This window comes from Perna viridis, chromosome 2 (genome assembly GCF_037379345.1).
Source record: "Perna viridis isolate PV_CMFRI_1.1 ecotype Kerala chromosome 2, ASM3737934v1, whole genome shotgun sequence".
NCBI classification, from domain to species: Eukaryota; Metazoa; Mollusca; class Bivalvia; order Mytilida; family Mytilidae; genus Perna; species Perna viridis.
Genome location: NC_142446.1, coordinates 46,364,548 through 46,391,265, shown reverse-complemented (window position 1 = coordinate 46,391,265; position 26,718 = coordinate 46,364,548). Strand labels below are relative to the sequence as shown.

At 34.2% G+C, this 26,718-nt stretch overlaps 2 protein-coding genes across 3 annotated transcripts in view; both read right to left on the bottom strand.

Annotated features, from left to right (window-relative positions):
* Window positions 1–26,718, bottom strand: part of LOC148625374 (uncharacterized) — a 342,046-nt gene that overhangs the window by 241,332 nt on the left and 73,996 nt on the right. The gene's annotated exons all lie outside the window — the stretch shown is intronic.
* LOC148625379 (uncharacterized) lies at window positions 2,764–26,520 on the bottom strand. Its single transcript, XM_088568859.1, has 7 exons — window positions 18,056–26,520; window positions 15,412–15,712; window positions 15,037–15,165; window positions 6,543–6,749; window positions 5,084–5,232; window positions 4,609–4,753; window positions 2,764–3,890 (listed from the first exon to the last, which is right to left on the bottom strand). The coding sequence occupies exons 4-7, from the start codon at window positions 6,601–6,603 to the stop codon at window positions 3,019–3,021; spliced, it is 1,227 nt and encodes a 408-aa protein (XP_088424985.1). The 5' UTR covers window positions 6,604–6,749; window positions 15,037–15,165; window positions 15,412–15,712; window positions 18,056–26,520; the 3' UTR covers window positions 2,764–3,018.

Below are 26,718 nucleotides of genomic sequence, written 5' to 3'. Positions count from 1 at the left end.
CTGGTTCACGTCGTGAATGACCCGCGAAGGAGATGGACGCACCCGGAGCAATAAATATTTACAAGGTAGTTCCACCTGTTGAGGAATTCACTTAGAAGAAGTCACCAGTCGTGATGCTGTACACGTGCAATGGACAAAAGAATGTGCAAACTGTAAACCAAAGAATGAACTCAAAAGAAAGTGAAGCCCAAAAAGACCTCGTGGTAGACCAACTGGATGACAGAAAAAACGTCGACCAAAAACAGATGGGACACCTATTTATGGAAGTGCATAGAGAGGATTTCGGAACAACGATAGTAATTAAGATGTATTAAGAACGTAAAACGTACAACGTCAGAATATCAAATACGAGTGGAAACCAGAGCGGAGTATCGTGCATCCTTGTATAAGAATCGATGACCTTAATAAATCAATAAAGTTACAGAGGATAGTTCATCAAAAAAAGGAGGAGCTATATGGGATGTACAATGAAAACCTAGTTCAAAGACCAGAAGTCATGTAAATCGAGGAACAAAAGGAAGTGAAGATTAAATAGAGTGGAAAAACAGCCTAGACGCCAACTATACTCGGACGGCAAGACTACTCATAGCAAAGCAGAATCACAAGAAGATCGGATCGTGAAGTGTTATTTGAAGGGGAAGAAGAACACTTTATGTTTGAAAAACAGACGACACTCCGACGAATGGAACAATGAATATGAATTGTAAATAACATATTTAAGGAAAAAAATCTTGTTGTGTAATAAAACTATACTTAAGAAAGACCTCCTTACAAAAAGGGTAGCTCAAAACCGTTAACGACAGCATGAAACACTTATTTACTATCAGAGCCTCATATCACGGGTCAAAGTTTGCATGTAAGTAACTTGAAAACATACTACAGCAGTAAAAAGTTCAATCTTCTTATAAAAACCTATCATACAATACTTAAACAAAAAATAGGCGAAGGAAACAAACCACGAATGAAAATATGCCATAATATGGAGAGAAAAATAGAAATCCGTAGGTCAATGGTTTACCCCAATAACGGGTCAAATCTAGTACACGCGATATGTAAACATTGAAAGTATGAAAAAGAAATCGGTTTACCCGATAGAGCCTCATAACACGTTCAAAGGGCGTACGCGACATGCAAATATCGAAAATATTATAGCAGTAAAAAGTTCAATTTCCTTATAATAACAAAAGAAAAACATTAAACGAGCGCACAAGTCTCAAACTTAAACAAAAAAAAGGCGTAGGATACAAACTACGAATGAAAATATGGAGAGAAAAAAAATCAACAAATCAATGGTTTACCAAATACAACCCCATAACGGGTCAAATCAAGTACACGCGACATGTAAACATTGAAAATATGAAAAAGAAATCGGTTTGCTCGATAGAGCTCCACAACACGGATATAATCAATGAAAAGGTTGAGTGTGTCCGTAATAGGTGATGAAATGGTCGACAATAAAAATCTGAAATGAAGGGCAATACACAATTCAAAAGTTATTAACGTTGTATTAACTAAATACAAAAAAATATTAAAAATAATTAAAGAAAAATAATTAAAACAATGATAAAAATTAAAGTCTGAGAGATAAACATTGCACAACACGTCCTTACACCTGTAATGTATTCATAAAGCACAATAAAAAAAAACGGTTAAAAATCAATACATGGGCTATTGAAATTACCAGTAATGACCCCAAGTAATAAATACTTGAACTTTTCCGAATCAAGTACTTTTCCGAGTCAAGTACTTTTCCGAGTACACATTTTAACATGGGTTTGGCATTTATATTCTCATAAATTCTCAAAAATGTCGCTCGGTGTTAAATAATCGAATTGCTTAATCTAAATCCTAAACTGATTCCCTGGTCAATATCATAAGCGATCCAAAGATCGCTACAACATACCTTTTTTTAAACATATCATACACATGTCTATGCGTATTTATGCAAACACCTGGTTTGTCTAGTCATGTCAAATGTTACAGTTGTTTCACTTTCTAACCAGGCGGTTGTAGAAATATAGAGTTTGGATGTACAAATCTTTGTATTTATTTGATTAGAAGTGTTATATAATGGTGATACTTGTGTTTATTTATTAGATACAATCATCATTTGTCAAGTGATTGCTGAGCAGTAAATAGTAATATATTCGATTTTATTTGAAAACAATGAGTTGAAGCGAGGCATCCCCAAATCTGGAATCATCTTTTTGTGTTTATATGCTAGTCGGGCTGCATATTGGAAGCAAGCCCACGTGAAAGGAACTGTGTCTCAATACCCACCTTTGGAACAAGTAATCTACTTTGATACTTCAATACGGGCCTCATTATGATCGAAGTGTAAATAAAACTGTTACATTAAACGGACATCCTCACTTGAATGACTTCTTCCTATATTTGACGATCGCTACCATTTCCGGATACCGGTTTCATATTATCTACACCCAACCATTTCCTACCATAATAATGGAGTATTGTAACTCAGTTAGAAGTATGAGGTTACTTGAGATCTATCGGAAATCAAAGGAATGTAATCCAGGGACAAAGACCAGACATGGAAAACAGACAAACACAACAAAGAACATAAAATAACAAAAAGAAAAAAAATACATACAAAGTAACAAAAATAAATAGGCAACTCGAACTCCACTAAAAACTGGGGTCTAGCATGGACCAGATGCACCGGTAGGGTTAGCATCCTCTGCTTTTCTATAAATACCCACCGAGTTGCTCATAATTAGTCAAAACAATGAACACATGTACTTTTCCATTTTTTTAATCATCATACATTTGTCAATTGTCTATCAGTTTAAATGAGGAACTCTAACTCAATGATGAATAGCATGGTAGTGGTAGTTACATTATTGGTCTTTCTGACTACTTTTTGGCCTAGTTTAATTATTTTTACAAATATTGTTGAAACTTGAAAGAACTGGTTTGCTATTTTTTTATCAATTTTATTTTTTTATATCATATTTAATATTTTGTCAATAAACATATATGTTAAAAGATATTAATTGCTCAACCTAGATTAGATTTTTTTCTTGATTTCCACATCAAACACTTTAGAATATCACTACAAACTATAAGAACAACTGGAATACTGACGACAACAATACCAAAACACCCGGTCGCCATCGCAGATACTCGATCATCCCGCATTGATATTTTAGTGTAAATGTAGAATGATGTTTGCTTCTTATTAATTGCTATTCCATTCTGTAATTCATTAAGATAGTCCTTTAAGAAAAGTCTGAGCTTGTCCTTAGTTAAGGACAGATTTCGGAGGAAGTCCCATTTATGTTTTACGATTGAACAAGGGCACTCACAGTTTGTTGAAGAACTTACGAAGTTTAACATATCAGTAGTGAAAGCATAATCATTTTTAAGACTGGAATCTGTGGTCGATAATTCCTCTGATGTTGTTTCAATAAATGGCAAATTTTCCGTTACAATAGATTTTACTAGTGAAGTCAGTGAAAGATTTCGAGAATCACTAATGAATTCAGAAGATGTATAAATCTCGTTAATTATCGACGAATCAGTCAGAGCCATATCAGCGTAAGGTACATTTGATGAGCTTGTTGTGGTCACACTTGAATCAGTTATGGTCATAGTAACCGAATCATCTGAGGTTGAGGTTTGTGAACCAGTTGTAGTTATCTGTGGCACAACAGCTGCAGTCATGCTTTGTGAACCAGTTGTAGTTATCTGTGGCACAATAGCTGCAGTCATGCTTTGTGAACCAGTTGTAGTTATCTGTGGCACAATAGCTGCAGTCATGCTTTGTGAACCAGTTGTAGTTATCTGTTGCACAACAGCTGTAGTCGTGCTTTGTGAACTATTTGTAGTTATCTGTGGCACTGCAGGTGTTGTCATACTTTGTGAAGTAGCTGTACGGATGGAGACCGGTGGTACATCACCATATTAAAATTAATGAACATAGATTTGAAGAGATCAAAACAACGGTTTTATTAAACAAACTTTCGACATAAATTCAGTCCTATATGATCAGTGGAACAACTTTAACTATACTTTTATTTTTTTAAGTGCTTACGAAATTGTATGTTAATTTATAAATATACATTATTATCAAGAAGATACGAACTGTTTCCACTACAACCTACTGATTATAATTAAACATATTACAACAGTATGAATACTAACCAATTTACGGTAATTACTTAATTAAAAGTAATACAATTGCATTCTTTATTAATTGTTTTTTGTTTTTCTCTTATTTTGTGTGTGAAATAACTTGATCGAAACAGTGCCAAAAAAGCAAGCGAGTCCATCTAACATGTAAATAAAAAGATAGAAAAATTACCCATATTGTTTTCAGTGAGTTCTAGTCCGAATTGATGAAAATTTTTTTCATAGCCAAGGCGTCGTTCGATATTATTCGTATCCTAGACTGTGCAACAATCGACAATGACGCCACAGTACCAAATCAGATTATACATAACATGATTTATCTTAACTGTAAGACAACCAATTAACCAGACAGAACACTTGTTCCGCTTCAAGTTCAACGAAACCATTTCCATTTATGAACTAGTACAGCAAATTAATAACAAGTCTTGCGATCAAAAAATGTTTATTTCCACTTACCAATTAAGTATACTGCCATTTTATCAATGTCACCACATATATCTGAGGTAACTTGAGGACATGGATTACTCCCACAATCTGTTATTGGCAATATACTTTCGTCCGGTAGATCCATTACAAACGAACAATGGCATGTAAAAAGTGGCTGAAAATGTGAAAAAATATATTATGTTCATTCTGTTAATATTATTTACTGGAAGATGGTTTTTGTTATGTGCATCTTTTGATGACCATTTAATGACAAACCACTATCCACACGTCCGTTCATATTTGATTGAAACACTTTAAGAGTTTTTTAATGATTTTTGCAGATGCAACTGTATAATACGATGGAGGATAGCTTTTGATTTAGAGCGATGACATGTTCAGTGTAATTTACAGATGATTTATTTTTTTATGCTGGAAAAAGTGGCATATTCATAACCGAATAAAATAACACCAAAGGATAAGTACGCAAAACCTTTTAGGAACTTACAGGATTTCCTGTTATCACCGTCCCGCTGTATACATACATTGTGTTAACTTCGAGGCATTTGTTTATGCATTCAATTGAGCTAGAGGGTCCGGTAAATTGCTGAAATCCTGTTCTGGTGACAGTGGCGTAGCAGTTGTAGAAAGAGTACCCTGTTAAAGGAATAAATAAATAAATTGACCAAAGATATATTTTCATAAATCGGGTCGCAAACACACGGCTTTATTTCATATACAATGTATTTAGTATCTCTGGATTATCCCCATTTCAAGGATTACTTGCATTTGTAATACCTAAATGAAATTGAAATTAAAGGACCGACCGGTACTGACTGCTTGATACTTAGACCTTAATCAGTTACAAAAATGAAATCAAAACTTAATTTCACTTTCCAATTTTACCAACATCTAAAACTTATGGTGTACATGATATGTACAGTAATTTTTTTATTAGAGCGAGGACGATAGAATCTTAGACAAGGATATGATCAGCTGTAGTTGATTTCATCACTATTGAAGTTTTGAAGTTGTCATTACAATTTGATTGGCCGATATGAAGTTTCCATCTTACAATTGTGGCAAGAAGCATTTGTATCTTCCGTAAGATTTCACATCTAAGATTGACAACCCACTGAACTTTATGCTTATTGCATTTTATTCACTTGCAACGCGACGGGTGTCGCTGGCGAATCAGGAAAAAAAGTCACAAGAAAAGTCACAATTCGGTAGGGAAAAAAGTCACTGGAAAAAAAGTCATCGGAAAGAAAAGTCATAAGAAAAGTCACAGGAAATAAGGTCAAAATATTTGCTGGGAAAAGAGTCACAAAATCTGTTGATGTGTTAGAATACTTGAAATCATACATAACAAGAACAAAAAACAAAAACAAAAAACATACTACATCTTAGTAGCCATGGTTTCATGCATATGTCAATTATAGTTATTTTGTCTTAAAATGGATATTTTCATTGCAGCGTGTGATAATATTCCATTAGTTGTTAAAAAACAAACAAAAAAAAAAGACCCAGTATTGTCACCTTTGGTTCCCCCTTTTAAAAAAACATGCAATAAGTTAATTTAGAAACAGGCTTCCTTGCCAAAAAACTGTGTATTTCAAAACTGTTTTGTTTTCATATTTTATTTTTAATGGTTCATTTTTTTTATTCAAAATTAGTCATTAATAAAAATCAAACTTTAAACCTTTCATGCATCAATATACTAATACCGGTATGATACATCAGGCATCAATATACTAATACCGGTATGATACATCAGGCATCAATATACAAATACCGGTATGATACAAAATTATTTAATTCCATTTCCATATTTTATAAAAAGACAAAGATAAAATATATATTTTTTTTATCATTTATAGTTAATGTCTTACGTAAAAACTCCATATGAAAGATAAAATGCATTGAAACTATTTTAGCATATATTAATACGGAAAATACTGTCCTACCATGCACATTCATCATACACTCCACTATCAGAATCGAGAACAGAAATCCATAAAAATTCATGTCACTACACAGGAAAAATGTATTCTGCAGGCTCAGTGTTTCCTCTGTCAGAAAATGGTATTCCTTCAGAAATTTTTAGTGGAAAGAGTTCTTAGCTGTTTTCACAAAACTGCCAATATCACCTATTCAATTCCAGAAGTGTTTTGCTACAACGAGAATTCAAAAGATAAAACATACCTACATATAACCTATCTTCACAATTAAAAAGATTAAAATATTTTTTACTCGGCTTCGGGATGCATCAGAGGAAAGATAGATGCATTTCCGAATTACTTACACCCTTAATCCGTAGCCTATTCAATTACATTCTATTGATCTAAGTGTCAAGAAAGATCAATCATGAATACAAAGTTTCTTATAATTGAAATTTTCGTTAAAGCTACAATGTTTTTGTTTTATTCCTTAATCCTAACAGAAGCTGTCAGAATAAAATCAATGAATATGAATTTCTTTGACAGCTAAAACAAATGTCAAAATGAGGTCATACGACAGTTTAGAATATTAAGCAAAACAAGGAACATATAACCTTATCCAAATTATTTTTTTAAAATTAGGATCAGTTTAATTGTCCTTGTTACTTCCGTTGATTGCGCTATAAGAGAGTGTAGATCCCTTTAATTTATACTCGGAGCATTATTTATTATCAAGATTTCATAAAACCCTTTTTCTTAGGAGATGGAAATTATATAGAATGTACTGAAATTAACGGAGCTAACTCCGTGTATGACAATAAAATACAATAGAAATATTGGATTTTCAATATGGATTATCTCCTAAGTATATAATTCTACATTTCATCATACAGACCTATAAAGCAATTTAATAACAAACATGAACATGTCTGGCATTTTTTGGTGTGTATCACGACAGAATTTTGCATGTCTCTTACAAAGACTACTACTTAATATCATTTGAGCGAATAACAAATAGAAATGGTATTATATAAATGGAAACTTTTCTATATAGTTACTGTAGTAGTATAGATGTTGCAAATGATTAGTAGTTTTCGGGGGATTAAGGGGATTAGCCCCAGTATGCATGCGAATGACGTCAGATCCGGTGGCCGTGGACCAGAATGGACCGGGAGGGGACGGGACTGGAAGTGGATCTTGAGTGACCGGAAGTGGGCTAAGATGGAGGACCCATGATCAAGAAAGGGGATCATGAAGACCCTTTGATCTAGGAAGGGGATCTTGAAGGTCAGGAGGACGGTAACGATCCCCGTAGGTACCCCTATTAAGTGTCCGAATTAGTGTTATTTAATAGTATGGCGTTCTATAAACAGATAAGTATAAAAGAAGGGGTGTATTATGACTAGAGTTATCTTTCTTTCTTTGTATTGCTTTTTATATTTATATATTTCATTATCTGTAATTGTTTTTAATTATTTTCATAAATTATCAATTTGTAATTTCATTGTCATTATGTAATAATGTCAAATTGATTGGGTAATTCACTTTGAATAGATGTTTTCACGGTGTACAGCAGATGTCCATCTTTCGGGTTTTTTTTAATGTATTGTACTTTATAAATACATTTATGTTATAAACGCAACTCGAATGTTTGATTTTTTATCAATTTTTTTTGGTGTTGTTTAATTATTTTTGTTTTATTTAATTTTCTTTGTGTGATAACCTTAAATTGATTGTGTAATACAATTTAAAAACTAAAGTAGATGTCTCACGGATTAGACAGATGTTTAAAACTTTTAACCGCTTTTAATTGTGCTTTATGGATACATTACAGTTGTAAGGAAATTATAACATGTTGTGCCAGGGACAAAGACCAGACATGTTAAGTTCTGAAGACAGTCATTGATCATTAGTTTTCAAAACATTGCGTTAGTAGGAAGTAGGCATTTACGGTCGTCATCATGAACTCATGGATCGTTATGAAGTATCCATTGGCATCATGAAACCAATTTGTTCATAGTTAATTAATTAATTTTTATCGTTGTTTTAATTTTTTTTTTAATTATATTTAATATCTTTTCTATAATTCAGTTTGAATAATTAAGTAATTGAATAATTGAATAATTGAATTATTTGATTAATGTTGTTATTTGGGTCTTTATCCTCAATTACGTCTAAAGGTTATACTGACAATTGTAGTTTTAAACTCTTTTCATGCAATATTGATGTTTACCGTCGGAACATTAAGAGCCTTTGAATGGTGTATTGCCTTTTACTTTTATTCAAATAAAATTTAAATAGTTGACTATTTCATCACCTATGAAATGTTTACAGACGCACTATAACTTTTCATTTTATATGGGGGCTCTATCGGGTAAACCGATGTCTTTTTTTCAATTATACTTTCAGTGTACTTGATTTAACCTGTGTTATGGGGGTCTATTGGGCAAACCATTGACTTACGGATATTGTTTTTCTCCCCATATTTTTATTCGTGGTTAAACTTTGTTTCCTACGCTCCCCATTTTTTCTCTTTAAATTTGAGCCAGCCTTGTATAATCGCTTGTTTGTTATAAGAATTTTTGTCATTTTACTACTGTAGTATTCTCGACGTTTGTAAGTCAATTACACTCAAACTTAATTTGAACGTGTTATGAGGCTCTATTAAGTAAACGCTTGTGAAAGTTTTTTATGTTTCATATGCTATCGCTAACGGTTCTTAACGGTTTTAATATGTGTTATCGGTTTTGAGCTACCCCTTTTTTGTAAGGTCTTTCTTTAGTATAGTTTTATTACACAACAAGATTTTTTTCTTCTATATTTAATTTGCAATTCATATTAATTGTTTCATTCGTTGGGAACTCGTCTGTTTTTTTTTTATAATTAAATCCGGGTTCTGCGTCAGGGTCGGTTCCATAACCCGTTCTTCATTACCGGTCTTAGTTTCCCATTTAGTAACACTTTTCACGATCCGATCTTCTTATGTTTCCGCGAACATTTTTTGGTCTTCATATGAAACTTCTTGCTGTCTGAGTATTGTTTGCACCAAGGCTGTATTTTCCACTAAGTGATCTCAATTTGATCTTCACTTCCTTTTTTTCCCCGGTAACACGACTTCTGGTCTATGGACTTGGTTTTCATTGTATATCCCATATAGCTCATGCTATTTCGGATTATATATCCTCTCATTATATAAGGTTGGACCGTAGATCAATATAATTCATCTAGTCGAATTTTGTAACTTTCTTGAATTATTAAGGTCGCTGTTTCTTATGCCAGGACTTCTGCACGGTGCTTTGCTCTGGTTTCCACTTGTATTTAATATCCTGACGTTGTGTCACATGTTTAAGTTCTTAATACATCTGATGGATTTTTGGTCTGGAATTCTCTTTAAGCTGTTCCATTTATAGGCGTCACATCTGTTTTCTGGTCGTTTTTTTTCCTTTCTTCCAGCTGATTTATCACGAGGTCTGTTGGGGGCCTTATATTCTTTTGTCAGTTCATTCTTTGGTTTGCATTGTGCACATTCTCTCGTCAATTGCACGTGTATGGCATCACGACTGATGACCTCTTCTAAATGAAACCCACGACAGGGGACTATCTTGTCAATTTACTGTCCGACTGCGTCCATCTCCTTTGCGAGTCGGTCAAGAAATGACCTCCTTTTCTATCTTTATTTATACATTTCCTCATCCAAGAGCACATCCTGAATTCCCCATGGGAAAATGTTGCTTCTCAATCTCAATTTGTCAGGAGTACCCTGTTTCATGTCAATCAGTAAATATCCGTAGGATTAGGCGGTGGCAAACTCGTACGATTTCAAAAAGTAGTTTGTCTTTTTGTGGAACATTTGATGGGCTATGGTCAAGGCCTGTGATACGTCTTTGGGATTTTTTAACAGAATAAAGTAGGGAGCATTCAGACTGATGGTCCAGTGATACTTGTTTTTGCTGAAAAGATTCTGATCAACATGACACTTGTCAAGTTCGAGGATTCCTTGTACAAAGTCGACACCCTCCATTATTCCACAAATCGTCTGGTACACGTCATATTCGATTGGATCTAGACATCATCATGTGTTTCATGTTTTGTACGAAGCGGCGTACAAAACATCGTTTTTCCACTTCCGGAGGGTCCTGTTATGACGCTGGTAAAAGGATGGGCCCACGATATGAAATGATCGTCAAAGTATCCCTTGGGTACGTCGAAAGCAAGGGGATCGTCTGTCGGATGTATGAAAAAGTTTTCGTCAGCTGGGTCCTTGGGTAAGTTTTCTTGGATTGGAAAATATTGAATTCAATGGTATCAATCTTTCAAACTTATCTTAGTTTTTTTTAATTAAAAATATTAGATAAGTTATATTTTTTACATTGTTTAGTTTGTTTTAAAAAGGTCACTATCTTTTTCAGTACAGGTCTCATCAAATTTTCATATAACACTATTTGAATCAGAAATTGATAACATACATGCATGAACTTCGCCAGATCGTTCATACATGCATGAACGTCAGTCAACTTGAAACCAATATGGCGGCCGCGTAGTTCAAAAGAGTGTGGCAACGAACTGAACAGCATAATATAGCCGTAAGAATAGTTTATTACATGCACACTGATTATACCGGTCTAGTTTGTTTACAGAGTAATTTTCAGCTCGGGGAAAGAACTTTTAACTGAGTCTTGACTGAACCCTTGAAAACACCTTATTGTAATTTTCCTTCTTCCTTGTTGTAATTCCTTAATAATTTTATTCCTGTTTCATCTCGTATTTTCAATGCCAACTATCAATTCGTCCATACCGCCTTCACTGTTATTGTGCAGCCGATTAAGTGTAAATACTTGTCCGCGCTCCCATACGTGTACAAAGGAATGTGTGTGTATTGAAGCGTAAACATAAACACAGGGTATCAATATAACCGACTGAGGCCTTAACTGGGTAACTTTGACTGTCGGATAGAATAATAAGGATTGAACGGCTATTTTCGATCGTTCATGCATGTCTCCACTCCCAAACATTACATGAACGGCCTTCGGCCGTTCATCGAGTTTAGGAGCTCCGAGATCCGCCCATACATGCATAAACGACCGAAAAGAGCTGTTCAATTTTATATAGTCATCAACCTGTTTGCAAAAATAAACTAGGAAACATGATGAAGAGTATGGCATCACACACGGGGATAACGGGAATAAAGGTATAACATTCTACAAGAAAGACATTTGCATCTACATTATTGCAATCTGACCCAATACAGAAGTTGTTAAACTTGGGTGATGGAAAAGTGTTTCAACATTAACACATTATAATGTACCCTCCATGAAACATCTAAACTACTTTCGAATATAGTCATTCCTGAAAATAATGAAATTTTACTTGAAATGATAATGCCACTGATATCCAACAATCTTCTGAATTTTCAAACGTTATAAAGGACAAAAAAACAAATGCTGTACTTGAAACTGATAACTCCTTGTCAGTCATTGATAATCAGAATGTTGATGTTGCTTTAAAAAAATGAAAGCTACCCATCAGGTTCACAATCAATTACAAAGGCATGTAATTTAAACATGATCGCATAAGGAAACAGAAGAGAAACAAATCCATACAGCCTTTTATTCAGATAAAAGAAAATATGACAATGACAGCTCGCTCCCAGGAATAAATCAAATATTGAACAAATATCTTCTCCAGTTGACAATTACGTAGCACTCCAGCTAAGGATCATGCAAAATGTGATTCATGGGTAAAAAGCCTACAATGTTTTTTTTATTGATATTTTGATTGAAATGTCATAGTAAACAGAAATTAACATGTGGTTTTTCATATAACCACCTGTGCTCTTAGGAGATAAAAAAATATATAGAATGCACTGTAGATTTCAAAATTAGGGGAGATAACTCTGTAAATGACGGTAAAATACAATAGAATCTATTGGATTTTCAATGTTGATTATCTCCTAAGAGCAGGCAGACTTGAATGAATAATTACACATTTCATGATATAGACCCATAAAACAACTTTATTACAAAAATAAAAATATGTAGCCTTTTTGGGGGTGTATCACTTTTTTTCAGATTTTGCATGATTCTTACAAAGACAGCTACTTAATTTTTTTTGTATTCACATATGCGTTAATGTTATATTCATAAGTTAACAATATACATGATGATGGCAGCTTTGTCTTGATTATTTTGTAGAATAATGATGATATGGTGCAGTATGCGGAGACACCTAAATTTTATGCAACAGCTGTAAATAAGTTATTGTAACAAAACACTCACATTAACATTAAAACACTTTTCATACTAATGAAACAACAATGAAGACAATAGAATAATATATAATGTTTTCTCTGTCTAGTTGGTTAATAAATGTATTAGGAAATGGGTGTTTTAATAATGGCCCTTTTATATGTTCTCGGTCAGAAATAATGGAGTACGAGTCAAGAATCAGGAGTAAGAGTCAAAAGTGGGAGTAAAGAGTAAAGAGTTGGAAGAAAAAGTCAAGATTTGAAGTAAAGAGTCCAGGTTTGGAGTAAAGAGTCGTGAGAAGAGTCAAGAATCGGGAGTAAGAGTCAAGAGTTGGTGTAAAGAGTAAGAGTCAAGTGTCAATATTAAGGGTCAAAAGAAAGAAAGGGGGAGTAGACTGAAACATAGCCCAAAAGGGAGGGGTAAGAGTATGGAAGGAATATCAGCGAGAAGACTTTAAAAAAAATAGTCTTAAAAGTAAAAGCCAAATAGAATTGTTATCATTTTTGGTTACAACATGTCCGCGACCTGTCCAGAATGCAAGATGATCTTAGCAAGAAGATATATATGAAACGTCATTTTAGAAAAAAAGTCATGGATACCAAACTTCAGTTGATCTACCCCATCGGAAAGAAACCAGGTGTACTCCTTATTCTAGACCATCACAAGGATCACTGCAGAGCCGTCTATCAGGCTACGAGAACCATGCAAGCAGACCAATATAGTCCACGTATACATCCTGTCCAGAAAAAGATAACCTTAGGAAGACAGAACCAATGCAAACTTGTTTATCGGACTACGATACTTTGATGACGGAACTATACCAATATGCGTTTAGGAAAGAAAAAAAAACAAGATACTTTAATGAAGGACTATGCCAAGAACATTATATTCCGATGAAAGGGATACGCCAATCGATCCAGGATGAAACTCAAGAAAACTTACCCAAGATCCAAGCTGACGAAAACTTTTTCATACATCCGACAGACGATCCCCTTGCTTTAGACGTACCCAGGGGATACTTGGACGACCACTTCATGTCGTGGGTCCACCCATTTGCCAGCGTGATAGCCCACAAAATGGATGAAGTAAGTAAGGATATTTATCTCGCATCTCTTTACAAAATATTCTCATTATAAATATATAAGTATCGTGTTGTTGGTCCAGAATATGTGACGCCTATAAATGGAACAGTTTAAAAAGGAATCCAGAACAAAGATCGAGCAGATGTATTAAGAACGTAAAAAAGTGACACAGCGTCAGGATATTAAATACAATATAAACCAGAGTAAAACACCGTGCAGAAGTCCTTGCATAAGAAACAGCGACCTTAATAAATCAAGAAAGTTACAAAATTGATCTACGGTCCAACCTTATATAATGAGAGGATATTCAATCCGAAATAGCATGAGCTATATGGGATATACAATGAAAACCAAGTCCAAAGACCAGAAGTCATGTTACCGGGGAAAAAGGGAGTGAAGGTAAAATTGAGATCACTTAGTGGAAAATACACTTGATGCCAACGATACTCGTACAGCAAGAAGACTTCCTGACGAATGTAACAGTTAATATGAATTTTAATAAAATATAGAAGAAACAAATCTTGTTGTACATGTGAGTATAAGAGGGGGAATAAAAATAAAAATGTCTGACATCAAAATGATTTAAAGCTGGATCTAAAAGGGATGAAGCTATAAATACTCAAATAAAGACTATGGATAATATACCATGTTGTTACGGGTAATGTCTCGCGAATCCACCTCAAATACAGGCAGGATTGTTATGAAACTTAAAGGGGCGTTAAATTTGGGATGTATGAATTTCTAGTTGTATTCTGAAATTGTGTCCAGTGTGAATTGTGCGTCCACATTGGTCCTCAAATTACAGGGTTCTACAGGCTGTGTATGTATCATGCACGTTAGGGTCAATGTCTAGTTTAATATTATTCTATTTTTCGTGCCATACTAAATAGGCAAGATTTTCTTTATGACCAGCACAATACGGGACAATCCCTTTTAAACATTTTGAATACAAGCTTTTGCTAACAACTATTAAATCAATAAATGATAAAAAAAATTATTTCGTGCTGGTCATATTTGATATCTTTCTTTTCGCTTTCTTTTTTTTACAATCATTGTTTGTTTTAATCAAATAAACGATATTTTGGTGATCAAGAGAAAATGCCATTTTACGTGGACAATGATAAGTAACATATAAATCCATGTAAATGAATGTGACCTAGCATTTTTGAGATATTTCACGACCTTAGGATATACCTGATTATCGATAACTGTTTCTTGTATTAGATTTAATATCATGTCTGCTTTACTCATCAAGTACGAGCACTGTCTACTAGACACGCAATACATGTCTTTTACTTCCGCATCAAACAGCTAACGACGTCGCTATCAAAACAACAAGAGTACAAACAATTACAATACCAAAGCATCCGGTCGCCATTGCAGAAAAAATATCGTCTCTGGCTGATATCTTCTTATTTATATACGAGGATATCATATGTGTATCAAGAGCAATTTCTTTTTACAACTCATCCAGATGGTCTTTTAAATATAACTTAAGTTCTTCCTTAGACAATGAAAGATTTGCAATAAAGTCCCACTTTTTGATTACAGATGGGCTCGGGTACTTACAATTATTATTGATAGTTGCAGTGACTGTTGTTGAAGCTAAAGATGAAACCGACTCAGCCGTCGTTTTCTCTTTAAGTTCCTTTGAATCGGTTTCTTTATTTGACGAACGGATTGATACATCTGTTGTATTGCGGACAGTCGCCTCTATTGATGTCGGAGTTATGTTCAGTGATGAATCAGTTGTAGTCCGCATTTCCGAATTAGCAGTAGTCAACGTAGTTGGATGAGTAGTGGTCAATATAGGTGAACTATTTGTAATCATATTTGAAGAATCATCTATTTTGACGGGGAAAGTGTCACCCTTTAAATAAAAAAGGGATTTTTAATTAGGTGTTCAATTTCAATACGACCAAATAACTTTGTTTAATACATTGTATATAGTTTTTCTGGTGCTTTTTGGCAAATATTGATTCAGGGCGTTCTAATTGGTCACGGTTAATTTGAAAAGTATGTGTTTATATCGAACACCGACAGAAATGTAAAACGAAGAAGGTTAAGACATCCTTTTGCGTTCTAAATTTTTCCGACTTGTACCCTCAGCGGTGTTAGATTTTCAGTATAATTATCGATTAATGCATGTCTTTTTGGTACTGCCATTTTCATTAACCCGAGATCTGGATGTCGGCCCAAGGGGCCCGTTATCAATCGAGGGCTGATAACAAGGGCAATATTTGAAAATTCATGCATTAATATATTTATTACACATTTTGTTCTTCAATAATGTATTAATTTCAGTTTCGAACAGTTGCACAGAAATGACGTCAATGAGACACATGAGAGGGAGAGCTGATAACACATCATCTAGTTTCCAAATGACCGGTCAATATTTCTTTTGGGTTGTTACCGGTGCAAAATGCAATAGGACACACGCTTCCCCCCTAATGAGTTGATCTAAAGTATTAATTCGATCAAAACCGCTCTTATTATTTTTTTTTTCAAGAATGCATACGCAAATTTGTCCTTATAAACCTTAGATCCGCATTATCCGATATTCGTAATGAATAATTGATTAGACTAAGAATCTTTTTGGCGCCATTATACAGATAAGTGGTTTTGCCATCCATATCTTAAAATGTAAGATTCGCTTTAAATATTTTATCATTGGAGCTAGAGAATGTTTACCGAGACTAGTTTGGAGGAATAAAAGAAAATCAATAAATCAATCCTTTGACTTTCCAAGATTTTCCTCTTTTTTGCCAAAGAATAATTTGAGGATTCAACTTCAGCTGTCCTGGTTATGACGTCAATAATAATCTAACATAATCTAACGTCACTAGGAAGGGCACAATCGCGGGGTGTCTGAACGCAGATATAATTGGAAATAATATATTCATCACTTGATTGTTTAACGATTGAATTTGTCAAGACACTTAGTACATATACGAATTGACGTACCTACATGCACAAAATACATGTAGGAAAGAAAAAGTTAAAACAAATTATAAAAAAAAATAAAAATAGACATTTTACAGGAAGTGTTTTTAAATAAATCTTATTTACCAAATTAAGTGAAAAGATTTCACTAACCGTTATATTTACACTTACAATCTAGGGAGAGATTAGTTGAATTTCATATACATTCCCCTTAAATAAGTAGAGTTAAACAAAAACAAACAGAAATAAAAGGGTTCATTCTTAAAATATAAACAACCTAATTATTTGAAAGTATGATTGACATTTTGACGTATACATGTTTACATGTATTTTTATGACAAATCCTGAGAGGGTTTACTCATTACTTTTATGTATCATATGAAATGACACCTTCTGCGTTTAAAAGCTCGGAGAATAGTAAAGTTTATTTCGGGTTATTTTTTTTTCTGTTAGCAGAAAAGTTTATGATTTGCTAGAGGGGGAACCTTGCTAATTTAACTTAGCAATATCATTTTTGAACTTGAACTTGAATGTAGCTTCACTATTTAAGACATTAAAGGCAGTCCTAAAAACAATTATAAAACCTTTAGAAATCAATAAATTGCATCATGTCAATGTTCTTTTTTTCATAATTACGGAATACTTGGCGCTTGTACATGTGACGAAATTAATTTTCATAATCATATTTTCAGCTGACCAAATATTCCGGGCAATTGGTGTCAACTTTCAATGAACTCATTGTGAAATGTTAGCGATTTTATCCATAAATATAATAATAGCTTAAAGGTTTTTTTTTTTAATTTTTTTCTGTTTTACTTTTTTGTAAGCTTTTTTGATTTTTCCACCGTACGAAATATATGAAGAGTGAGTTCATTGATTTAAGTAGTCAATTTAAAAGTAAGGAAGAGAAGTAAATAAAATGTGAATATTTCATCAATACATACGACGAGTAGAAATAAGAACAAAACTTACATGGAATTATTTTGGCGTTGTTTATATGTACCCTGTGAAACAACCACCCATCATCACATTCAGACTTGTGACGTCAATGACATTATTGCAGAACAATCGACTTGAATGTGTAGACAACAGTTACTTAGCCTATATATATTATTTAAGGGGCTCTTGGCAAAATACAAGAGTATGAAAAGCTTGTTTTATAGGCTTTTTGCATAGTAAAGATAATCTGTATACGACGATTGATTTCCCATGATGCTATTTTTAAGCTCCTGAATGAATGTGCAAACTAAATCTTGATTCAATTACTAACCAATGTAGTACAGTGCCATTACATCATCACCACCGCATTTATCTGACGAACTTTGTGGACATGGATTCTTTCCACATTTATTTGGTGGCAAAACATGTGTTGGTGGTAGTAGCAGCGTGGCACCGTAAAGGGAGGTAAACTGGCCATAAATCTAAAATGATTATTGCATCACAAATGAATATAGCTTTAACAATTATTTCCCCTATTTTGCCAAGGAAAATTTCAACTGTCCCGCTTATGACGTTGACAATAACCCGACGTCACACAAAAGGCCGGGTAACCTGGAAGCCCGGGTAATATTTTCGTTCCACATGCATTTCTCAAATATAACCCCGGGTCACTTGTGACGTCTTTTGTCTTTTGATTGGCTGAGCGAATATGACGTTATTCTATTTACTTTTACATGTTCTTATATTCAAATTCAAAGAAAAATACGTTTAAATATTTTTTTTTCAAATTACTTATATTATCTTTCGATATAAATGCATAACTATAAAGTCAATTCAAATAATCTAATCTTTGTTTTTTTTTTATTTTATTTTCGTCAGATAAAGTTTAAGGTATCATTTTTTTTTCTTTTTTGCTTTATGATGAGTTATGTTGTTTTTATACATGTATTTTTGTTTTTTTTCTATACCATACGAAATACATGTAAAGCGAGTTGATTTAAATTTAGTAGATTGTACAAAAAGAGAAATAAATGAAATTTTAACATTTGATCAAAAGGAAACGCCGAGTAGAAAAGCGAACAAAACCTTGGCGACGTTTTAAGCTCCTCAAACATCATCACGTTCAGATTTGTGACGTCAACTACATCTCCTTGTTGAATGTGTGGATAAAAGTTGCTAAGTCTGTATATAGGTCCTTGGCAAAAAAAAGTAATTGAGCTATAGCATACGATATAAGCTAGCTCAATTTTAGTTTTTTGTGTTTGATGTTCCATAACTCAGAAAGGAGGGACACAAAACACTTTTAAACGGAAGGGGACATTCTGAAAAGGTTTTTATCGTTTAAAATGGGTTTAGGACAGGTGGGCGTAAAGCGGTATACCATAATGGATGATCGTTTAAAAAGCAAGAGAGAACAATTTTCTGTTTAATATATGAAAGTGTACACGTTTTTTTTAACAAAGTTCTATACAAATATACAAGTGAAAATTAAATGTTTGCTTTTCAAAACAAAACTGTACATTCTTTTTTCCGTTTTTCAACAGGTCAAGAAAAAATCTTTGTTTACCTACCTCGAGAATATATGCCATTATTTTGTATGTTACCATTAAAATTACTGTAGGTTACAGACCACCAATTCAACCAATGAGCATTTGGAACGTAGGCAAAAATAGTCCTACGCAGAAATTACCCCTGTTCCTCATAGTGCTGTGAAAAAAGTTCTCATTTTATTTTAAAAATTTTAACAGTTTCTGAAAGGAAAACATTTCTGTACATTTTATAGGTGATTTTTCTTCTTGTGATGTGAAGCCTAATCTCCATAATAATTTCTAAATATACCCCTTTCTTGTGAAAACACTGGGATTTCCCATGCTATTTATAAACACTTCACTTCCGGTGACCAGTACTGCACTGCAATTCTGTTAACCCCACATGCCATTCTGTTTGTTTATTTGTTGGGGTTTAACGTCCGAGCAGCAATATCTCAGCTATATTCAGACAATGAACATGAAATGGATGATAAAATGAACATGAAATGAAAAAGAGAAAGGATGGGTCACAAGGATAATAGGGTCGACAAATTTTGATTGCCACTGGAAAAAGGGGGGATGGGTAAGGTCGGGCAATTTAGCCTCCTGTGGCGGAGCGCAAAGGTTCCTACTCCTATCGAATACCACAGCATGGTTCTTTAACGTGCGAGGAACGTGGCATCTTTCCCAACACGGTGCACCACTATGGTTTGCGGTCAGGTTTTCCGTATTATAGCCTGACAACCCCAGCATGTAATACGCCAGGGGTACCCCATTCCACCACCTGGGGCACACATCCCAGTTGCTCTGTGGGCAGAGCGCCTAGCCCCGGCTAGGTTTCTGAGCACTATTTAGTCGCCTTATACGACAAGCTTAGCGCTGCTGCAGGCCTATTCTTTTAACACCCGGACCTGCACGGGGCCACATGCCATTCTGAGCTGACATATGTAGAATCATGCAGATATATAGTCCTCTGCAGGTTAAAGTTAAGGTAAAGTCCAGAGAAGCCATTGAATATTGTGAAATTAGCATAGAAGCCTATGGGAAGTGGAATTAGTGGTTTTTAGCCTGTAGCTTGTTGTATTTAAAGCTCGAAGTGAGACGTAAAGAAAATTATACTGAAGGAGGGAGAACCATATAATCGTTAAATGCCTCTCTATATGTAACCTACTGAGTATGCTTTTCCAACAAGATTTATTGTTTTTATCCACTAAACTAGTTTTATAACAGAGCTCTTCGATGGAATGATGTCTGTATTTGAGTATAAGCGAACAAATCGATTATAAGTCGCATGAAAAAAAATCGAAAACATACGTATATATCAAGAAAAATTAGAGGTGACATTCATAAAAAAAAACATTCCTGTATATAAAGCTGTGTATCGAGATAAATTAGAGGTGACATTAAAAAAAAAACATTCCCGTACATAAAGCTGTGTGTCGAGATAAATTAAAATTAAATTTAAAAAAAAACATTATCGTAAAGCATATTTATATTCATTTCACCTACTAATTTAAACATATTTAGAAATATTTTTTAACTTTCTATTTCAGATACTCAAGCCAATACGAAACACTTTCTTTTAAATATAATATTATCAATTAACTAATAGTTATATATATAATCAACGTTTATCATTTAGATCGTGAAACAAAAGGAAAATGCACAAAACGATATAGTACTTCTCCATCTTATCATTCGTATAAAGCAATAAATACAGTAATCTATATATTTATACATATTGTACCTTTCCGGGTTAGTATTGTTTACTGTAGGCGTTTAAACCAGAAATTTACAAGTTCCTGGAAAAAACAAAGTCATTTGAATACGACGTATATATTAGAGTTGAGCACGGTACACATGCACAAATTTGATCACTTTACGACAGAAAGTGCCAGGCTTTGGGCTAAGACTTGCTTTCCCCAGTAACATTAATTGTAATGTACTAATTTGCAATTCAAATAGTAACCATATTAACCTGTGTTAAAATGTTCATTGAAGAAGAATTTAGCTCCCCCACCCCAAAAAGTCCTATGTGTCAACCCCATTTCGGGGGTTGATATTATCTTACATGTTCACAACATTTTGGTTGATTCACAAGACAAATCTTCAGAAGTTAAGAACACATATTTTAAGATATATGCTACGTGAAACTTGATATTTCTTAAATCCGTGATGAAGGAGGTTGGCTGTTGCTACGATTAATTAGAGATATCTGCCCAACTTCTGTTATCTCAGTGCTTCTCTTTGCAGTATGATTGTACCGCAACTTGGTTATACTTTCGTTTTCTCTTTCCAGTTAGAAGTACTAGATAGCAGAGGAAAAAAGAAATGAAGACGATCTAAAAAATCACACTCTAGATCTCTCACCTTGTATTCAGAAAGTTTCTGCTGTCGTTTCATTTATTTTTTCGCATTCAAGTTCACCTACCACACTAACATGAGTTTTAGATATGTGAACATTGCTATAAGGGATGTTGACAGATCCAGATATGTGAACATTGCTATAAGGGGTGTTGACAGATCTAGACATGTGAACATTGCTATAAGGGGTGTTGACAGATCCAGACATGTGTACATTGCTATAAGGGGTGTTGACAGATCCAGACATGTGAACATTGCTATAAAGGGTGTTGACAGATCCAGACAAAGCTAAACTTGCTTTATGAAAACTATGTCATGAATTTGAAGGCGGAAATCTTCCAAGATGTTAAATTGTTTGCGTTGACGAATTTCTATTTTTCATCATCTTTTGCTCACCTGGCCGAAAGGCCATGGTGAGCTATTTCCATCACTGTGTGTCCGTTGTCCCTCTTCGTCCGTTAACTTTTTCAAACATCTTCTCCTCTGAAATTACTTAACAGATTGTAACCAAAATTTTGCATGAATGTTGCTTAGGGTATTTTTAACAATCCTTGTATGGGGATTTTTGATCTGGCGAAAAACATGGCCGCTCTTACTATAAATAGACCGTAGGGGTCAAATTGCAGAATTATACAAATAATTCAAAAACAGTTTGTTTTAGCTAAGATTTGGTAGGGAGTAAAATTGTTCAGCATGAAGAGATTGACCTGTTGTCGAATGAATGGGTTATGGGTTCTGACTTGGATTTTCTGAATTTTTGTATAGTACGATAAGGTCAAGAGTCCAGCTTTAGTAAGCTATAAAGACTTTTTTTCACCATTGAGCGATTCATGCTCTCTAGAGCATCTCCGATAACTGCCGCAGATATTTGCGTTCAATTCAACCACATGTACACGTATTTAGTTAAGTTTACTTAAGTTGAATTTACTTATTTTCCAAGCAGTCATCTGTGTTCCCAGTCAATTGTGCCATCCATAATACATATTGATATTGGTATTTTTATCATTAAATGAATACATTTTAACGGTTGGGTAATCGGCTTTACACGTAATGTTTTCTGAGTCAACGAAAAACGTCTTCTATTTATAGAGGCCATGCGCACTCTTACTGTAGTTTATTTTTATTGATAATTGCACATGGCCTAATTTCTATATATTTCTTCAAAATGGAAAAGAAATAAATTTAGAGATAACGTCAAATGTAATTACAAAAAAAAAATGTGTAAAGTCGACCGGCCCAGTCACAAATCTTGGTCATGAAGCTAGAGCTTTATGGAAATAAACTACGGTCAACTTTTTTACACGCCGATGAAACAGCAAATTCTTAAAAATATAGTTTCGTTGGTAGCAAACTGGTAGTCAATTATTAATATTTGTAATTTATGATGATTGCTTATTCAGCTTTTTATTTTAGTCAAGTTTAGTTAATTATTTGCTATCTACGCCGTTTTCAAGTGCGTTATGCGTTCTGTTAAAATTCACCAAAATGCAAACAATTGGATTTTTGATTTTCCCGTAAAAAGTCGCATAATTTCGACATTTAAAGTTAAAGCTCAACTAAAATGACTCAAATTTGGCATCATTCGATAGATAATCTTATTTTCTACATGATAAACGACGGAAAGCTGATTTGCAAGAAAGAATTTTCAAAATATTTTTAAAATATTACCCCAACCACAAGGGCTTGGTGAGTATTTGTAGTAACATATATGCCCGCTAGGCAATGGCAACCTCGGAAAAAAACCTAAAGGGAATTTACAAGTTGCCTACCGCCTTTTTTCAAATTGAGTTTTTTTCTCGCCAGAAATCCCTATTTTACTAATTTATGGTCGCCAAAATCGAGTTGATATATTGTAATTCTGTAATAAACCAATCCTACACCCTAAACTTCTCTTTAAACATCGATTTACCCAGTTTTTCCACCAGATTCCAGATGACGGACGACTACTATGACCGGAAGTGAAAGTAATGGCGCTCTGCAGTAAATAATTTCCTTCGTGTGTTTTCGGGAGGTTTCATTAAGATATCGATAAATACCAACGTGCACCTATAAAAGTACAGGAAATGAACGAAGAACAGACCCAAGCCTTAATCTTGGCAGAAAAAAGGCCACAACTTGTTTCTGACCGGTGCAGCCGGGACTGGGAAGACTTACACACTTGGGAAAATTGTAGATGTTCTGTTAACTGATGAAAAAAAGGTTAACTGCTATTACAGCTTCCACGGAGAAAACTGTCAGCAGGCGCGTAGCTGCCGTTAGGCAACAATGCTTTTGCCTGCACTTGGTTTTGCCATTTTTGTTTTGTTTTTTGTTTTTTTTTTGTTTTTTGTTTTTTTTTAGATAAAATACATCCAGGAGAGGCATAAATGATGCTCTAAAACGCTATCTCCGCGGAGCTTCGAGGAGGGGGGGGCTTCGCCCCCTGGACCCCTACCAGGGCTCCGCCGTAATTTTGCCTACACTTCAATTTGGCCTCAGCTACGCGCCTGGCCAGTGTTCTTTGAGAAAAAAAACTGTGCGATAACAGTACAGTGACAACTATTCACAGGTTTTCAGGGATTTTAGATGGGCGGTATCAAAATGAAGAAATTTTAAAATTGATGACTGAAAGTGAACAATTTGAAAGACAAAGATCAAATATTATTAATGTAAACACTGCAATCATTGATGAAATATCCATGATCAGTTGCAAGACCTTCGATCAACTGGAGTTTCTCTTCAGGAACATAAGAAAAGTTAATAAACCATTTGGTGGAATCCAGATAATTTTAGCTAGAGACTTGAGGCAGTTACCACCAGTCCCAAACAAAGAGTATGAAGATGATGGCAATTTTTTCATAGCCTCCAGTTTATTAGACAATTTTTATGTTGTCAACTTAAAAACTGTGCAACGCCAAGAAGAATAAGACCTAATAAAGGCCATCTATGAAGTATCATGGTAAAATCAGATTGTAGTCACACTCATATATTCTCCTAATCATTCCAAATAAAAAAAAACAAGATTATTTGGGCAATTAAAACCATTAACTATGAGGAGGGCTATTTCTAATTGTTTTCTTTTTTTTTTTAATTCCAAAGTTTGAAATCAAAACAGTATTATAATAACAAGAGGCAATGTAAGAAACTTAACAGTGTTAAGACCACTTGGAAGTAATTTTTAGATTCTCACCCACCTTAAACTGAAATTGTGTGAGGCAGTGATGATTTGATTTCCAACCCTCATGATCTCAATGAATTTAAACAACATACTGAAACATGTCAAATAAAATATGAACTGAAATAAAGACCAAAGTAAGTGTGTGTGTGTGTTGGGGGGGGGGGAAGAGAATCTCAGTAAAAGACCAAAGCCCCAAAGGCTGGTGGGTGGTAGTAAGGAATCTAAATAAAAGACCCAACTATTTGGGGGTATAGAGTACCTAGAATAAAGTGGGGGAATAGAAAATCTAAAAAAAACCCCTTTCAAACATATTTTAATGCTTGATTTAAAAGTATTTGTGTACGAACTATTCATCTGCGCATTCTATGGCAAAGATGTTTACTCTTACTATTAAGTCAACCAGAATAAAAGATATATGAAGCAAGCAACCATGCATATCATTTCGTAAGACCAAACAAAAACCATATGTGGCTCTGATTACGTCAACATAACAGGGTGGGATTATTGTTCATTTGTTTTGTTGTTTCCTATATTTTTTACATTATGTCTATGGGAGAGGTTTCTTTCGAGGTTGCCATTGCCTAGCGGACACATATGTCACTAAAAATACTCACCAAGCCCCTGTGGATAAATTGGTCAATATCGTGATATTTAGAATGCCCATATGACAGTGGTATTTACTAAGACAGTGGTAATGACCGAGCAGCAGGGGGGGGGGGGTCATAATCTTTGTCGCAGTTAATACCACTGTACTACGGGCAGTCTCTATATATATATATCACGATATTTGCCCGTTTATCAACAACTATTATGTTTATTTCATTGAGGAACCATATCCTTGATTTTTGTTGTTGTTGTACATATAATTAAACTGAAAGAAGTGAGACTTCGTCACATGCACGTCTGAATTGCAACTGCGTTTTATCAAAGGGGCGTAACTCTAAATACCCAGTTGGTCATTATTGTGAAATGTTCTGTTAATGACGAGTTTATTTTCCGTTTTTCTTCATAGTATTGACTGATGGAGATTCTACCGTGGAATTTAGAATGACACATGACCACCTTTTATCCAATTAAAAAATCGGATTTTTCACCGATATGAAATAATATTTAATAATTTAATTTAATAATCAAATCAAATCAAAACAAAAAATGTAAGGTTAATTCAAATAGGAGATACTACAGTACTTTCAAATGTGATTAAATGTTCCGAAAGAACAAACTTCTGAATCAATTTCAGTAGCAACATTGTTAGCATTGGCAAGAATAGGTTACTCTTCTTAATATAAATATGCGTTCATCTTTTGATCATCTAAATCAAAAGTCCATATGAACTTATTACACAATAGTTGTTTATATAGAGACCAATAGCATGGTAAACTGACTGCCAAAGGGACAGTAATATTGCCTGGAACGTTGATAATATCTTCAGCCGCAGGTTCAATTTTGAAAGCAATATCACTCCCAAAGGAAGACAATTTATCGATAATTCACTCTACATAAGTTGTGTTGATTTTACGGTCAGGAACCTCACATGTCAGCTATGCCTAATCAAGTAACAGACCATTTGAAATTCAGACACTGCCGTGCTAAAGTGATTACGGGGCGTCGATTGTGACTCTTGTGGTTTTGTACTCAAAATTCAATTTTGTACAGACAAAAGTGAATTTTGTTCAACAAATTGAGTTCAGATTAACAAAATTTATAACATACTACAAATTTTCAATTTTGTGTCACAAAAGTCAATTATGTGAGACAAAATTCAATTTTGTCACAATAGTCAATTTTGTATGCAAATTAGTTTACAGAATTCTTTGAATATGCAAATGAATTCTTTCATCACGATTTTGTAAGATTTCTCATTGAATATAGTAACCGCAGGTTTCCGATTACTTCGAGCAAGGCAGGACTGTAAAAGCCGTATTAAGTGAAATTTAAAAAAAT

Excerpts from the sequence above, each read along its gene's own strand:
- LOC148625379 (XM_088568859.1), bottom strand. The coding sequence starts at position 6,603 with ATGAATTTTTATGGATTTCTGTTCTCGATTCTGATAGTGGAGTGTATG. Across the intron at positions 4,754-5,083 it reads CGGTGATAACAGGAAATCCT|CCACTTTTTACATGCCATTG; the intron begins GTAAGTTCCTAA and ends TCACATTTTCAG. Across the intron at positions 3,891-4,608 it reads AATGGCAGTATACTTAATTG|CTACTTCACAAAGTATGACA; the intron begins GTAAGTGGAAAT and ends CCATCCGTACAG.